The sequence below is a fragment of the Pelodiscus sinensis genome, chromosome 1 (genome assembly GCF_049634645.1).
Source record: "Pelodiscus sinensis isolate JC-2024 chromosome 1, ASM4963464v1, whole genome shotgun sequence".
NCBI lineage: Eukaryota > Metazoa > Chordata > Testudines > Trionychidae > Pelodiscus > Pelodiscus sinensis.
In genome coordinates this window covers 141,336,842-141,354,238 of record NC_134711.1, presented here as the reverse complement: position 1 = coordinate 141,354,238, position 17,397 = coordinate 141,336,842, and the positions used below count along the sequence as shown (strand labels likewise).

General features: G+C 50.0%; 1 protein-coding gene across 3 annotated transcripts in view; it reads left to right on the top strand.

Annotated features, from left to right (window-relative positions):
* Positions 1-17,397, top strand: part of SIDT1 (SID1 transmembrane family member 1) — a 77,392-nt gene that overhangs the window by 30,013 nt on the left and 29,982 nt on the right. For all 3 annotated transcript variants that reach the window (XR_012897137.1, XM_006132924.4, XM_075905064.1), the window contains exons 5-10: positions 1,729-1,830; positions 5,087-5,170; positions 7,268-7,361; positions 11,600-11,671; positions 12,099-12,192; positions 12,412-12,455. Coding sequence is in view for 2 of the 3 variants with exons in the window: in XM_006132924.4 (XP_006132986.2) it covers positions 1,729-1,830; positions 5,087-5,170; positions 7,268-7,361; positions 11,600-11,671; positions 12,099-12,192; positions 12,412-12,455 (490 nt within the window). In the remaining variant the exon portion in view is untranslated. The remainder of the gene's footprint in view (positions 1-1,728; positions 1,831-5,086; positions 5,171-7,267; positions 7,362-11,599; positions 11,672-12,098; positions 12,193-12,411; positions 12,456-17,397) is intronic.

The following is a 17,397-nucleotide window of genomic DNA, read 5'->3' as shown; positions in this document are numbered from 1 at the left end:
GGTTCTCAGGATCTGTTGGCAGGCACCTGCAAATTCTTGTGGTTTTCGGCCAGAACAAAGGGACTCTGCATAGATCTGAATGAACAGGTTCCGCTGATTTTTTTTTTTTTTTTCCCAACTGCTGTTTGCTAGGAGTCACAGCTGTCACAAAGACAGATTTTCATTTTACAATGAGCCCTTCATGTCTGTAAAATGGATATAAAAGTGGAAACTGGCAGACTGTAAAATTCTAGTTCGGTTCTGTTTTGAGCTCAAAATTGGAAGCAGGGAAAGGAAAATGATTGATTCTTGCCTGTCTCCAAAGATGGGCGTATGAGGATTTGCTCATTTATAAGAGCTGTGAAGTGAATTTAATTATTCATACATCAGTGGAAGAACTGAGATTAGAATTTATAGTCCACTGTACCATAGACCAGCACACTTTCTCCAAAATGAAAGGGTGTCTTGCAGTTGGTGCTTTCCTTGTGTACTCTCTGGAGCCATTCAGGAAAGCATGTTCAGTGCAGCTGAAATATTTGGAGATTTTAGTAGCCAGTCTCTAACACCCAGCATTGATCATGTTCAAATGGCAATTTTCACCAGGCTTTTATTCTCTGGCCAAATCTGGATGAATTTTCTTGGGGACAGAAAGGCATTTCCGTGACTCCAGGATTATCCTTTGGACAAGGTTTTTAAATTCCAGCATGGAGTCACTACAGTTCTTCAAAGAAATAGAAAAAATTGTTAACATTGAGGTTAGGGTAGCCTTGACATTCTCAGAAATGGTGAAAGCAATATCACTGAAACATTAAAAATCAGCCTGAGGAGAAAAGAGCAATCACTGAGAAATTTCCAGAATGGTTACATTTTAGCTAAGTCATAAGCAGAGGAAAGTGTTAGGCAGTCACGATTTATAATTTACAGTTGTTCTCCCATTTCCCCCCCTCCCCCCGCCAAATAAAATAGCATTATAGATGGTATAGAAATTGCTGGAGGCTGATGTCATGATTTAAAACACTTCATTTTAAGATCCCATCTTTTAAACATTATCTGAAGTATTAAGATGAGCAGAAGTTTTGCTGCAACTCTGGTGCCATAAAGAGATCAGGGATTATACTCTGTGCATAGAGGGAGTGGTGCAGTCTGTACTTTACACCAGGCCATTGTGAGGCATGTAAAGGCCTAGTAAGACACTTGAACTGCAAGCGTGTGTCTAGACTGCATCCCTCTGTCCACAGAGGGATGCAGATTAGGCACATCAAAATTGCTAATGAAGCAGGGATTTAAATATCCTGTGCTTCATTAGCATAAACAGGGCCGGCGCTTTTTTCGACACAGAGCTTTGTTGACAAAAAGCGGCAGTCTAGATGCGGATCTGTCGAAAGTAAACGGATCTGTCAAAAAAGCGTTTACTTTCGACAGATCCGCATCTAGACTGCAGTTTTTTGTCGATAAAGCTCCATGTCGAAAAAAGCGGCGGCCCTGTTTATGCTAATGAAGCACAGGATATTTAAATCCCTGCTTCATTAACAATTTCGATGTGACTAATCTGCATCCCTCTGTGGACAGAGGGATGCAGTCTAGACATAGCTCAAGTGAGTTGCTGGTTTGTGGAAGCCTTTCGTGCCCGACCTCTCAGCCTAAATACCTGGGGCTGTTCTCTGCTCTTGGGGATGTTACGGAATCCTGGCAGAGGGAATCCTGAACTGTGATGCACAAAGGGGGACACTGATCCTGTCTCTTCTGCAGTACTTTCTGTACAAGTTCCCTCCAGAGGTGGATTCTGTCATCATCAAGGTGGTATCTGAAACCGTCTATCCTTGCTCCGTTGTCTCTGTCCAGGATATTGTGGTAAGTTTAAAGCAGGGGTGGGAAACCTTTTTTAGGTCAGGTGCCACGGACCCACAGAAACATCAGCCGAGGGCCACACACAAATGAGAAACGCAAAAAAAAAAATCCTCACTGATGTGGTCCCCAGCTGAGAAGGAGAAAGACCCTCCCTACATACCCCTTGCACACCAGAGCCTCATGGAGCCCAGGCTGGTAGATTTTATGTGCTCCAGCCCCACAGGGGGCTGGAGTGCCAGCATGGGCATCCCAATGCTGGGTGGGGAGCCCTGAGTCTCAGGGACTGGATCCAGACAAGCCAGGGGCTACATCAAGCCCCTGGACCTTATTTTCTCCATCTCTGGTCTAGAGAGAGGGTTGCCAGCCTGCAAGGGCAGAGGATCTAGAGCAGGGGTTGGCAGCCTTTCAGAAGTGGCGTGCCAAGATTTAACTTATTCTCTTCTATTTATGGATCTGCATGCCAGGCAGAGGAGGGGGAAAGGGTAGGCTGGGTATGGTGACCATATTTTCTGAACCAGCTACAGCTAGGGAGAACAGTTTAATTTAAATGATCAAACAGACTAAGTGTTTTAACTTTCTCATGTTTGTTTCTCATGTTAGTTTATCAAACTTCATTTTAAATAAATTAATATTTGACTTTATGTCCAACACTAAAGGTTCCCATGTTTTCTTTATGTGGGGAAACTTTTTTGAGTTGGGGGCCACTGACCAACAGAGAAATCAGTTGGGGACCACACAAATGAGGAGCAAAAAACTCCTTCCAAACCCCCCAACCCTCACGGATGTGGCCCCCAACTGAGACCTCTCACTCCTCTGATGCTCTAGCCTCACAGGGTGAGGAGAAGGGGCAGGGAGGACTGAGGTTCAGGGTTTCCCATATGTCAGATCTACTTTTCTAGGGTTCTGAAGTCAGTGGATTTTATGGACCGCCCCCCATTAGGCTCTGGGGTAGGGACAAAAATGAGGGATTCAGTGTACTAGACAGGGGTGCAATGGAGTGGAATAGGGGTGGCGTGCAGGATCTGTGAGGGAGGTGGGTTGCCGAAGGTGGACAGGTTGCAAGGTCTGGGTGGGAGGTAAAGTGCAGGAGCAGGCTGGGAGTAGGGTGTCTGGCCAGGTGGAGGGAGCAGGAGCAAAGGAGTGTACAGTGTGTGACCAGGAGAGAGGGTACAGGAACTGGGTGGGGGTAGATGTCTGGCCAGCCTGGGGGGGGGTGCAGGGGCAGAGTGGGAGTAGGGTGTCTGGCCAGAAGGAAGGATGCAGGAACAAAGGAGGGTGTTGGAGCAAGCTGAGGGTGCAAGGTCTAGGTGGTGGGAGAGGAGCGAATGGGGGGGATTGGGATGAGGGGGGGGGGTCTGGGCAGGATGGGGAAAGCTTACCTGGCTCTGCACCCTTTTGGAGCAACTGCCATGGCCACACAGTCCTGGGCTAGCCCCGGAGGCACCGCTAAGGAGCTTCAGCCCCAGCGCTGCCTCCTCCCACTGCAGCCTAATCTGCTGCCAGGGAAGAGGAAGGGCTCTAGGGGAGGAGGGGCGGGGCTGAGCTTCCACTGTGTGTGCCACTGACAATCGGATCACATGCCACTTATGGCGCGTGTGCTGTAGGTTGCCGACCCTTGATCTAGAGGGTAGGCTCTCTGCGTTGCTGTCCTACCCCGGCACCATGTGTGAGAGATTCCAACCCAGTCACGAGGCAGCCCTATTTGTCCCTGCAGTGTCATCTCTTTCGTCCCATTCTCTCTCTCCAGTCCTCTCCCAATCTTCTCCCAGTGTTTGTTCTCTCTCACACCTGACCCTCTCCTGCCCTTCCTCTCTGGCACAATCTCCCACCTCAGTCCTTTTCCTGAATTTTTGTCTATACCCTCTTGTCCTCTCCCATTCATGACTGCCTCCCACAAGGGGAATTTGTGGATACTCAGGCCAGGAAGCAGCAGTAGTGGCCACCGGTGCTATGCAGGACAGAGAGACACACTCAGGGCAAGGGAGCAGTGAATAGGGGAGGGAGAAGTGGAGGAAGCGGCCTTGAGGGCTGGCTGAGAAACCCGCAGAGCTGCCATTAGCTGGGAGAAGAGGATGAAGTGGAATCTGTCTGCAGCCTGGCTTTGGAGAGGCCTTTCAATGACGTGATGAGAAGGCGACAAAGGGGGTAAACGTGTGGCTGTTGCTCCCCATGGCAGGTATAGAAAAGGGGAAAGAAGGTGCCAGAGGGTCTGTCATGAGGACTGGGCCTAGACTGAGAGTAGAGCTTAGGTCGCAAATGTCTTTTCCACTCTGCCGGATCCATGCCTTCTGCTAAGAGATTCCCAGAGTCATTGCCCTGGCTGTGCCACAAGCTGTAGCTGAAGCTGGGACCTTGCAGAGGGAGGCCACCAGAGCTCTGGCCATGGTGTTGTCAGCACAGCTTCACTAGCTCCTGTACGCAGCTGATGTTGCTGCCTGGGGGACTCCAGTAAGGTTACCAGATGGTTTAAAAAACATAACAGACACACTTAATCTCAGATGGGGGAGCCAGTGGGAAGCGGGGCTGGCTGGGAGGGGGTTAGGGGGAGCAGGGCTGGCTTGGGGGGAACCGACTGGCAGTGAGTGGGACTGGCCGGGAGGGGGGACTGGCCAGCAGGGCTGGCCGGAGAGGTATCGGGGGGGGGGGAGGGGAGCGGGGGGGAACCGGCTGGCAGGGAGCAGGGCTGGCCTGGGCGCATGCAGATCCCAGGGTGCTGCCCGTCCTGCGCACGGTTCTGGTAGGGTGCATGGCTGAGTTCGGCCCCGGGGATTCCATCCCGCCCCGGCCCAGGCCCCACCCTCCTCCTTTCTACTGCGTGGTTGCATACTGCCTGGCTGGTAGACACGCTTACGCAGTGTGAGCGCGTCTACCAGCCAGGCAGTACACAACTATGTGCTGATACTCACAATAATAATAAAACTTAATTAGAAAATACTGGACATTTCTACGTCTGGCATTTTCTCAGTTTGTTTCCCAGACAGAAACCTCAAATACCGGACTGTCCGGTTCAAAACCGGACAGCTGGCAACCCTTGACTCCAGTCAGGGCTCCTGCAGTGCTCTTCATGAAGCCCTAGTAGGGAGGGGAGGGGAAGATGACAAAGCCAACTCAAAGGCCCAAAGGAATTTATTTTTCTTAGGGGAGTTTTCTTCACATGAACCCTGTTGAGGGGAGGGGGGAAGCAAGTTTGTGCTCCTCCTGGTTCTGAAAATGCAGTTGGATTTTTCATTTTAAAAAAAATTCCTTTTGCCTGTTTTAGTGCCCTGTGTATGATCTGGACCACAATGTGGAGTTCAATGGTGTTTACCAGTCCATGACCAAGCAAGCTGCCATCACTGTACAGGTGAGACATTGATTTTGTTGGTGCTAATTTCCAGTGACTCTGCCGACCTACCACCTCCTTGCTGCTTAATTATTCATTTGTTGGATACTGGTGCTCCAGGTCAGGGACCTGGTGGCTGCTTCCTGTGAGCTGCAGTAAGTGCTGCCAGGGCCCTGCACCCACTCCTGCACTCCAACCCCTGCCTTCGCCCTGAGCGAGTCCCCTCTTACGACCCAAGTCCCAGCCGAGAGCTCTCAACCTCTCCCATACCACAACCCCCTGCCTCAGCTGGGTGGAGGAGAGACGCAGCAGAGAGGAGTGAGTAGGAGCGGGGTCTCAGGAGTGGTGCAGCGGGGGTAGGGCCTTGGAGAAGCAGCAGGGCAGGGGTGTTCGGTTTTGTGCAAGTAGAACGTTTGCAACCCTAGTTCGGCCCTGTCTCAGCTGGTCCTTCCTTCCCGACACCTGTTTGGTTTACAAATATGCTTATCATTCTGGTTTCCATTTTCCCACCTGACTCGCCAATTTGACTGCCTGCCTTGTAACACCCCAGAGATGTGCCAGCATCCTTGTGTAACTGCACACTCGGGGCTTGTCCATGTACTACAAACTTAGTTTGACCTATGTTGTTAATTACTGGGATGGCCAAGGCCATCCCTAAGGAGGCTCGGGGCCCGGGACAACCCCCCTCCTCTGCTCCAGGCCCCACCCAGCCTCTTTCTGCCCCTGCTCTGCCTCCACTCTGCCCCTTCCCCCAAGTTCTGACCCCTCCTCTCCTCTTCTGAAGGATACCAGGGCAGAGCAGAGCAGAACCAGCTCATGCTGCTACTGGCCCCAAATCCCCAGAAGTGCAGGTATCCCCGAGCTTGGGATCCAAATGACAGCCCCGAAGCATCCAATGGCTGGGACGGCTCTGGTGGTTGGCAGTGTTCATGAGAACCAACATCTGTCAGTGGTGCACGCCCCCACCAGCAGCACTTCCACCGACTTAAAGCAAGGCAGTGTGGGGATCTGAGAGCCCAGCTTCCCCTTCTGGCTCCCCACTCCCCAATGGGAACTGGGGGAATTGGGCAGCCACCTGGACACTCGGCTCTAGACCTGGCTCCTAGCAGGGACCTGAGAGCCTGGGGCAGTAAGCAGCCACGCTCCTGGCAAGAAGCAGAGTGGAACTGAGAGCTGTGAAATTGACCAGAACAGCAACCAAGGTGAGTAATAATCAGCAGTGTCTATCCAGACAGCGTCCACCCTACCTAGGCTGACATAAGCCCTATGCCTCTCATGGAGGAGGAGGTATGTCAGTGTGGTAGGGCATTTACATCAGTGGGAGCATGGCGGTAATGTCTACAGTGGCATAACTAAGTTGATGTAAGCTGCCTTTAATTTGGCTTAACTCTGTTGTGTAGACCAGGCCTTAGTCCAATGTGACTCTCGTACTCCATGTGAACATGTCTGGTGTATATATAAATGTACGCTTTCTGGTGGCTTCTTGCTTGGGACTGGCTGATGTGGACTGATCTGAGCACAGGTCTAGAAGCCCAGGCTCTTGTGTTTTAATCTTGGCTCTGCTTGTACTAATGAGTGCTAGTGAAGGACTTTGAAAATGCAAAGTGTTAAATGAATGCAGAAATGTACATAAGAGAAGTTACACCAGAGTAACTAAGTTGATGTAAAACAGACCTGCTTACACCAGTGCAAACCCCCTAATGTAGACACACACTGGTTTGAGCTTCACTGAAGCAAAAGTGTTTTAAGGGAAGTTTACACTCAAGTGAGGCTCATACCTAAGTGTGCCTTTAGTTAGAGGTTTGCAGTAGTTTTCCGCCTGTGGTCTGCGGCTCCTTAGAGGTCTGCAGAGTATGTCTATTCAAAGGGATCTGCACCTTTATTCATAATTTGGGGTATGGGGGGAGTTGCAAATGAACAAAGGTTGAAAACCACCGATCTAGTGTAAGATACTTTTTTTTTTTTTTTTTTTTTTTAAAGTAAGATCAGTGCAACTTTTCTAGACCAGGTATCTAATTACATTTAATCCTTTAATTTGCACAGGAGAAGAGATTCCTGCTCTGCAACCCTGTCCCCCCTCACTTTTCACAAGGTTCTCTCTTGTTTGTTTCTGTGCAGAAGAAGGACTTCCTAGGCGAACAGTTCTTTGTTGTATTTGTCATAAAGCCAGAGGATTATGCCTGTGGAGGCTCTGTGCCTGCCTCTATCACAGGTAAGATGAATTAGGGGAGTGGCACACTGCACCATGAAGTGGGGAAGGGTGAACACCTTGGCTGTGTCTACACTGCACCTCTTTTCCGGAAAAGGGATGCAGATTAGACACATCGGAATAGCAAAATCCGCGGGGGATTTAAATATCCCCCGCGGCATTTGCATTTACATGGCTGCCGCTTTTTTCCGGCTTGGGGATAAGCCGGAGAAAAGCGGCAGTCTAGACGTGATTCTCCGGAAAATAAGCCCTTTTCTGGAGGATCTCTTAAAGTAGGAATAAGAGATCCTCCGGAAAAGGGCTTATTTTCCGGAGAATCACGTCTAGACTGCCGCTTTTCTCCGGCTTATCCCCAAGCTGGAAAAAAGCGGCAGCCATGTAAATACAAATGCCGCGGGGGATATTTAAATCCCCCGCGGAGTTTGCTATTCCGATGTGTCTAATCTGCATCCCTTTTCCGGAAAAGGGGTGCAGTGTAGACACAGCCCTTATGTTATGACACTCTCTTGTGGAATCACAGAATCATATAACTGGAAAGAATATTGAGAGGTCATCAAGTCCGGTCCCCGGCACTCATGGCAGGACCCAGCACCATCTAAACCATCCCTGACAGATGTTATCTAACCTGCTCTTAAAAATCTCCAACATCCCTAACAATTTATTCCAGTGTTTAGCCACCCTGACAGTTAGGAAGTTTTTCTTAATTTCCAACCTAAACCTCCCTTGCTGCAATTTAAGCCTGTTGTTTCTTGTCCTATCCTCAGAGGCCAAGGAGAACCATTTTCCTCCCTCCTTGTAACAGTGTTTTAGGTACCTGAAGGCTGATACCACATCTCCTCTCAGTCTTCTCTTTTCCAGACTAAACAAACCCAATTCTCTCAGTCTTCCCTCCTAGACCATGCTTTCTAGAATGGCAACACCTGAGGAGAAGGGAAAAGTGGAGGAAACAATGCACTAGGAAAGCAGGCAGGCAACATGAAAGTCTTGCTTTTTCCCAATAATGAATATGTGGGCTTTTAAGGGAATTGGAAAGGTGAGAGGACAGTGACTGGCAGTACAGGAATGAGGCAGCTCCATGCCTAGAGGGAGTATGGAAAAAGGCACAGAGATGGGAGCAGAGGAGGAAATGAATACCAATGACGTTGGCCTCCAAACCCTGGAGCGGCAAGGGCCTGAGGCTAATACAAAAAGAGATGAGATCTAGGCCATGGTGGGATTGTGCAGAGTTTTGGGGGGAGGGGAAGTGGAAAGTTAAGTCTGTGAGCAAGAGAGAGGGGACTGCCGTGTTCTGAACGAGTGAGCCATCCAAGAGTAAATGTCAGCTTGGTACTCAAGTGGGGCTGATTACAGCTTCATCTTCTCCCCCTCCAGTACGGCCATCTTCCTTGCTTGAGGAGGTAGTCCACACAGTCCTTTTCCAGAGGCATTCAATGGCACAGGAACATGAAGAGAAGAAGCAGGCCCCGCTTGTGAGCGAGGGGTGGTGCAAGAGTGGAGAGGGGCTTGCAGTGCTCAAGGAGGTGCTGGAGAGAGGCTATTTTAGTGACTGAGAAATCTCATGGGGAACCTAGCGAAGGCATGATGCAGGGAGAGGACTTGTTGGGCAGAGGACCAGTTAGCCTAGGATCAAAGAACAAACGAGGGCCAGGAGACTAAGTGGTTGGAAGGGCTCTGTCTGTCAAAATAGAAGTCCTCAGGCATCAGAGTGGGGAGGGAGAGGAGGAAGTAGAGGTGAGAGCCGTAGGTTTGACAAGATGCAGGAGAGCTGATGAGGAAGTTGTGGGAGCAGGACAGTGGAGACACAGGGGCTACGTCTACACTGGCCCCTTTTCCGGAAGGGGCATGTAAATTTCACTAGTCGTCGTAGGGAAATCCGCGGGGGATTTAAATATCCCCCGCGGCATTTAAATAAAAATGTCCGCCGCTTTTTTCCGGCTTTTAAAAAAGCCGGAAAAGAGCGTCTAGACTGGCCCCGATCCTCCGGAAAAAGTGCCCTTTTCCGGAGGATCTTATTCCTACTTCAAAGTAAGAATAAGAGCCTCCGGAAAAGGGCACTTTTTCCGGAGGATCGGGGCCAGTCTAGACGCTCTTTTCCGGCTTTTAAAAAAGCCGGAAAAAAGCGGCGGACATTTTTATTTAAATGCCGCGGGGGATATTTAAATCCCCCGCGGATTTCCCTACGACGACTAGTGAAATTTACATGCCCCTTCCGGAAAAGGGGCCAGTGTAGACGTAGCCAGGGACTGTGTCTACACTGGCATGAATTTCCAGAAATGCTTAAAACGGAATACTATTCTGTTTTCAGTTTTTCCGGAAAAGGAGCGTCTACATTGGCAGGCTGCTTTTCCGGAAAAGCCCTTTTTCCAGAAAAGCGTCTGTGGCCAATGTAGACGCCCTTTTCTGGAAAAGAGCCCCGATCGCCATTTTTGCGATCGGGGCTTTTTTCCAGAAAAGACTACTGGGCTGTCTACACTGGCCCTTTTCCGGAACAGTGTTCCTGAATAAGGACTTATGCCCGAGCGGGAGCAGAATAGTTTTTCCGGTCTAGCGGCTGATTTTGTACAGTAGAGCATCGTTGCTATTCCAGAAATTCAAGGGCCAGTGTAGACAGCTCGCAGCTTATTCCGGAAAAGTGGCTGATTTTCCGGAATAAGTGGCTCAGTGTAGACACAGCCCGGAGGTGTTCGATGGAGGTGAAATTACAAGATGACCATTTGTTGGAGAGCCCACGAACGCTCTGGGTGGGTGTGTCGCAGACTGGCTGTTGGGAGCGAGGACAGACCCAGTGGGGGAGATGTATTTAAAATAAGTTGCACCTTCCCCATTTTAGTCTGAACAAGGTTTATGTTCATTTTCTAATATACATTTTCTTAGCTCCTGTCTGTAACCCTAAGCCCAGTGCAGTATTTCAGATTCACAGGGCACCTATCAGATGGGCATAAAGCCCAGCAACCATAATGACAATAACTTCTGCATCAAGCCTCCAATTCCATGCACCCAACATCCCATCTCTGCTGCAAATGTCTGACAAAAAAACAATAGAAACCCATAAGCTTTGTAGTGTGCCTGGCAGATTAGTAATGGCAGACTCTGGTGGACCAGCCAGAAAGCAACCTGCCCGGTTACATTATGTAGCACTGAGATAATGCTCCCTCATCAAGACACACTGAAAATCTGCACTTGCTTCACATTCAGAATGGTCTTCTAGAAAGTTGCCAGATGAAGACTGTGCTACAACAGTCTAGTACTGTGGGACAGGTCTGTAGGCCACTGTGACCTGCAGTGGTGGGAGAACATGCTCTTGGCTGCAGCTGCTCCCAACCCATCTAAGAGCCGCTTAGGTTTCTAATAAAATTCCTCTTAGGAAATTGGTATTAGCACTTCTGCAGCTTCACCAGTCATAAGAGACATAAGTCCCCAGCACCAGGGTACCTAGGGAACTAGCACTTGAGTTGGTGGCACAGGTGAAAACTCAAGCAGAGACGTGTTTGTCTCCATGGAGACTGATGGCTGGGCCCAGAACTGGAGGATTACTGTCCCTTATCCTCAAAGTAGTGTGAAAATTCATTACCGTGGGAGAAGTGTGATGTAACCAACGGGCTGCTCGGGTAGCCAGGATTTTCTCCACCTGGAGCAAGTGTTTGGACCCTTGTGTGTGACTCCTTGCAGTATTTTATGGTTTGCAGAGCTCTGTCCATTGTGCAGCATTTTACACCTATCACTGCCACAGACGTGCACACGGCATTCTGTATAACAGTTCTGGAGGGAGCCAGGAGATGTTTGCCTAAAGATACAGGGCAAGTCTTGTGGTGAGAGATCTTTAACATGGAAGCTCCCCTGATGGCTTTTCTCTGGATGTTGGTCTCCTGGTGCATTCCACAGCTTAGTAGATGCAGACCAATTGCAGAGTGGGGGCAAACTCCCATAGATTACGAGGCAGAATGGTGGTGATGAAATACACTTCAGGCGTAGCCAACTGAACCTCAGCAGTGTCACAGAATTTTCCAGCATAAAATTGTAGGTGGTGGATAGAGCAAGAGTTGAGACACCTTCCCATATGGCTTCATTGCAAGGGGCAACATGGCTGTTCATTATTATGGCGGTGCCAGGATTTTTACCTCATGAAAACGGAAATGCCTGCATCTGAGAACGGTGCTGGGTCTGGGTTACTTCTCAGGTGAACTGGTCCCAGCAGCGTTAAATAATGTGTTTTCTCATCTAGGGCACCTTTTTTCTTACAGGAAAGGGCAACCACACCTGGAACCTACAACGAACAAAGAGCCTACAAGTGACCATTGTACCTTCCATTAAAGGTTAATGTCGCCCTGAGGAACCATCCAGAATTGCTAGGGAGCTCCGAGGTGCACCACTCTTGGTTTCTCCTACCAGGAGGTGTATTAAGGAATAGTACAAGGGCACTCCATCTGTGGGAGCTCCCACCTAATTCAGTCTGAGCAGAAGGCACGGCAAGGAATAGTATAATGGTGTCAGCTGAGGGATTGTTCTTAATTATTCCAGCGCCAGCCTTTTCCGGCAGGGAGGAAGTGCTGACTAGGAGGGGAGGGTGGTACTTGCAATGTCAGGAATCCATGGAGAGTGGGGCACTGGCAGTGGGAGAGCTATTTCAGTCGCAGTCTGTTCCCGCAGGAGGCGCTGTAGTGAGCAGGGCAGAGCTGCTCGCTGTGAGGGGAATATTTTTTTCCTCTAAGCTGACCCTCCTCCTGTTCCTCTTCCTTCCAGAGTCTGACTACGTGAAAGCCATGCTCTTCAGTCTCCTGAGCTTCCTCTCCTTCTACCTGGTCTCGCTGATCGTCGCCTTTGTGCACTACGTCAGGTGAGTGAAGCAGTGGGACAAGGCTGACTTTCAGGCTATGCCACTGGCAGCTTCTGCCTTGACTGGCAGGCCTCGCCCTGCAGTGAGTCAGGCAGCTGAAAAGTTGATATGTGTTTGCTAAAGCATTGCATTTTGAGATGATTCTGCCAAGACTGGCATAGTGACTGATCTGTTGCATTTTCAGAAGTTTTGTCTCTGCTTTTTTCCCCCCCTTCCCAGGATTCAGAGGAAGGCATCCACTGAGAGATACAGTCCAGATGATGGTAAATCTTTCAAATTTATGCAACAATGTCAAGGGGTAGAGAATACTGTGGTGCTCTGGTCCCTGCACATGCAAAACAGCTCCCTTCAGTCTCTTCCAAACCTCCTTGTCTACTACAGCCCAGGATTTTTTGTAAATTGTGCATTTTAATGCTGGAGTTCCATAGTTCTCTAGATAATCTGCTCTGTAGGAACCAGTTCTAGGGGAACACAGGCCATTCGGTCCTCAAGACTGATGCTGGAGGAGCGGTGGTGCACTCAGTGCTGTTCATGCTGGTGTTGTGAGGCGGGCCCTTGTCTGCCACAGACGGGGCTATACAATATCCATTTTAAACAGGGTTCCAAGTAAGCTAGAGCTGGTGGGAGCTCTGAGTTATGTTTTACAGATTTAGAGGGTGAGGATGAAAATGCACAAAATCAATGTTCTTAACTCCCCAGCTGAGTCACCTGTTTCTTTCTAAGGAAGTGTATTTAGTTGCTCACGCTAGCCACAGGACTGTTCCTTTTGGATTGAAAGGTGTCCTGCCCAATTGAAGCTTTGGGCCAAATGTTTTATAAAAGGCAGGGTTTATACAGTTCAAGGAGCAAATGACTAATCCAGTTAGCACAGCATCACTTCTGGGTGTTTACTTTGATACTATCTTTAGTTTATTTTACATGACACTCACATTTCAACATGCTCCAAATGTTTATGCTGTAAAAGCATCATTGCATCAGAGAGGTTGTTAGGGGAAGATGGCAGCTTTGGCAGGCGGGTTTAGGGGTAGGGATGTAAAATCCCATTTAATTGGTTAACCAGTTAAATGTGATGTTTAACCAGTTAACTTATGAAAGGGGTGGTTGTGCCTGGGGCTCTAGCCCCCACCGCTTAACTTTTAACATCCCTAGTCTAGAATAGGTTGATCAGTGTAATATATTGGGGCACTTATTTTGGGGGGGGGGCTATCAGTGTGTATTTAAGACAAAATCCCTAATATTGGGAGTTCTGGTATAACACGGTGCGACTCACCACCACAGTGCCTCCTGCTCGTCACTCAGGCTGTGCCTACACAGCAGCGTTATTTTGGAATAACTGACATTATTCTGAAGTAACATAGTGCGTGTCTACACTGCCGGCCTTCATTTTGAAATCCTGTTGAGTTGGAGGACTTCTTACTCCAACTCCTGTAACCCTCATTTTATGAGGAGTAAGAAGGAAGAGTGTTCTTTCTGCTGTGTAGACCGAGCCAAAAGCCAAATTAAGCTTATTTTGACTTCAGCTTTGCAACTGACCTAACTCAAGTTGCGTAGCTTAATTCGACTTTTGCCCTGCTGTGTAGATGTACCCTCAGGGAAACAGCTCTTCAGCCCTGGAGCGCCCCCTTTCAGCTGGTGTCACACCTGCTGTTATCTTTTATTCTCCACCACCTTGTGTTAGGACCCACATCCCTCTTAGACTGTGGTGCCCTCTCCTCTGGGTACTGCCCTGCTGCAGTGCCCCCACACTCTAGGGTCCTCCTGCTCAGGGAACCCCTAACCCTCTACACCCACCTCGCTTCAATGACCCACTACCAGTCTCCATCTAGCCCTTGCCTCGGGGCAAACTGCAGTCAGAAATGGCCACTCAACATTGGCAAGCGGGTGTGGACCTGCTGCCTTTGCCTATTCTAATTGCCTCCCTGCAACCTGGGAGCTTCCCTAGCCAGAGCTTCCCCAGCTCTGCCTGCCTTTCCCCAGCCTTGCTGTAAGTCAGGAAGCCTCTAGATTCCCTAGCAGTCAGGTCCCTCCTGCTCAATAGCTAGAGCAAGAGTGAGTCTGTCTCTGCCTCTCCAGGAGCTTTTATTGATACAGCCCCTGTTGGGTCCTAATTGGCTGCCTCTGCCTCAGCTGCTGGCTCCACCATTCCAGCCCTCACTCAGGGCTGGGTTTTAACCCTCCAAGGGTCAGGGCGGGGCAGATGCCCTGTCACATCTGGTCACTCTAGTGTAGGAGGCAGTTTCTGGTTCCTGGAGAGGTAAGGGAGACAATGTCTGGTTGCTTAGTACCTGGGAGGAAGTTGAAGCTTGAGGGCATGAGGGAAAGAATGCATCTCTTCTCTCTCTCCTCCCGTCCGAGTGGTGGAAATGATTTACCTTTTGACAACGGGAGGAGCTTGAATACTTAATGTCGCACCCCAGCGACTAGCTGCTCCATTTTCCCCTACTCTAATATTTACCACTGGCTAAGCGTAGTCCTGCAAGGCAGCTTTTACAGTACAATGAAATAGAAAACAATGTAATGTAAATTGGCATTATTAGGGATTCCAGTTGATTTAGTCAGTTTAGATGAACGGGGGCAATTCGCTTCTCCAAAATAACAGTTCAGACTGATGGCTGATTGCATGCTGCATTGCTTAAACTCTGGTCCTTTTTGGAAGATTTCCTCTTCACAGCTAGGCAATACAATGTCCTATATGAAAACTCAGGCTCTAGAGCACATTTCTGCAGCAGGGGGTACCTTTTGCTGCAATATGGTAGAACACAGTACGGGGGGAGCTCAGGAGAACCAGGAGTCGAGAATGAAAGTGCCCATATCCAGGTGAAATTCAGGGAGGCAGAATGGAGCCTGCCCAGGGCCTGGGAGAGGACATCAAGATGATTGCAGAAGGACTCTTATTGAGCATAAGAAGTCAGAACTTCAGCAGGGTGAAGGGGTGTCTTGCCAGAAGGTGAAATCTAGGGTAACATTTCCTTATGCTTCCTGTGCTGGAGCCAGATTGCTGGAGAGTGATTAGCTGTTCCAGGGCAGGCAGCTACTTGGTGTAGCTGACAGCAGCTGGTGCACAACCACCTCCATACAGGAGAGGGAAAGATAAATGCTGCTCCAGACACATCCAGCAGGCCCTGAGCTACAGAAGCTGCTCTTAACCCTGTGGTTCTCAATTGGTGGTCCATGGTGACTTTTTCGGTGGTCCACAGGAACATTGTCCAAAGTCTCACGGTGTGAACAGGTGCCGCCATTAGGCTGTTTTATGCTGTGTTCACAAGCACACAGCGCATCATTCATAGCGTCACCTAGGATGCAACCACGTTGTGTTGCCAGTAACTTCCGTCTGAGTCTCTGAGCGACAGTGTAGCTGCTGCCATCGTGCTGAGCAGTTGCTCTGTCATTTGTCCTGTGCTACATGTGCTGGAGGTGGTCCGCGAAAATTTTTTGATTGGCCTGGTGGTCCGTGGACTGAAACGAGTTGAGAACCACTGACTTTAACCCAAAGGAGGCACTTTGGGTATGTCTACACTACCACCCTAGTTTGAACTAGGGTGGTAATGTAGGCATACCGCACTTGCAAATGAAGCCTGGGATTTGAATTTCCCGGGCTTCATTTGCATAAGCCGGCCGGCGCCATTTTTAAATGCCGGCTTTTTCGAACCCCGTGCCGCGTGGCTACATGCGGCACGGGCTAGATAGTGCGGAATGGCTTGCTAGTTCGAACTATCTAGCCCGTGCTGCGTGTAGCCGCGCGGCACGGGGTTCGAACAAGCCAGCATTTAAAAATGGCGCCGGCCGGCTTATGCAAATGAAGCCCGGGAAATTCAAATCCCGGGCTTCATTTGCAAGTGCGGTATGCCTACATTACCCCGCTAGTTCGAACTAGCGGGGTAGTGTAGACATACCCTTTGAGACTGGGCTTCCAGGGAGAGAGAGAGGCTTCTGGATAAAAGACTGGGATCAGACATGACCTTAGCCTCACTCAGCCACTTGCTGCTCTCCCACTCTCCTATTCTGGGAACGGCCTGTCTGTTCTCTCATCCATAGGTTTCCTCCTCCACTCTGGATGACCTGCCCTTCCCCCATTACTCTCACTTCAGATGCCCTGCACTACCTGCCTATCTCCTACCGCTATGCCTCTGCCCTTGTTCAACCCCCTCACACTCCATTTCTGCATCTCTTCTCTTCCTTCTCCCCCGCCTCCAGCCCATGCTTTCCTCTGCAGCATAGCCTGGAGGAACAAATGCAAGAGTGGGAGGCTGGAGTTCTTAAGGTCTTAGCCTGGCTACCCACTGACTCGCTTCATCCCTCTGCATTTCCTCATCTGGGTCCCATTGTGTCATTAGTGTGTGTCTGCACAGCACTGTGAAAGTTTACACTGTTCATAAACAGTAAGGATTCTGGTACCCCCCCCCCCACCTTTCTGGAATGCCCTGCCCTCGGGGTCCCTGTCACTCAGAATCCCCGGCACCCTCTGGCCTGCTCTCAAATTGCCCCTGCCCTGTGGAATTTCCCATTCTTCTCTGTAGCCCTGCTCCCCAGATTACACCTCACTCCTCTCTCCCCCTCCTGAGAATGCCATGTATCCCTGTCCACACTGCTTGTCTCCTGTCTCTCCTCTTTCCTTCCCATCTCTTGCCTATCCTGCTGTCCCGTCTGTGTCCTTGTTCCCTTTTGCTCTGCAGTGCCTTCCTTCTGAGCTGGTCTGTCTCCTCCAGTCCCTCCCTTCCCCTCCTCCCTCTCACACGTTGTTGCAGGAAAGGAGAGCTGGAGGAACCAGTTGCTCTATCCTGTCACAAAGTGCACCCCACCCAGCAAAGCAAACACTTAGCCACCAAGCAAACTGGCATCGCCAGCTTCACTGACTCACCTCTGCCCCAGGAAGTGGGGCTGAAATGGGTGAGTGAATTTACAGCTGAGATGGTCATTGGCGCTGTCTCTCGACACCTGGTGGAGCCCCACCCCGTCCAACTTTCACAAAGACTCGCTGCCTTATATATACAGGCAGTCCCCGACTTACGCAGATCCGACTTACGTCGGATCCGCACTTACGAATGGGGCTTTCTCGCCCTGGAGGTCGAGGTGGCGGATTGCTGCCTGCGAGCTCCGGGGTGAGAGAGCCCCATTCGTAAGCTGCTCCCGGTGCCCCTGGTCTGCTGGAGACGGTCCCCAGCAGACCAGGGGCACCGGGACTGAAGCCGCAGCAGCGGCGGGTTC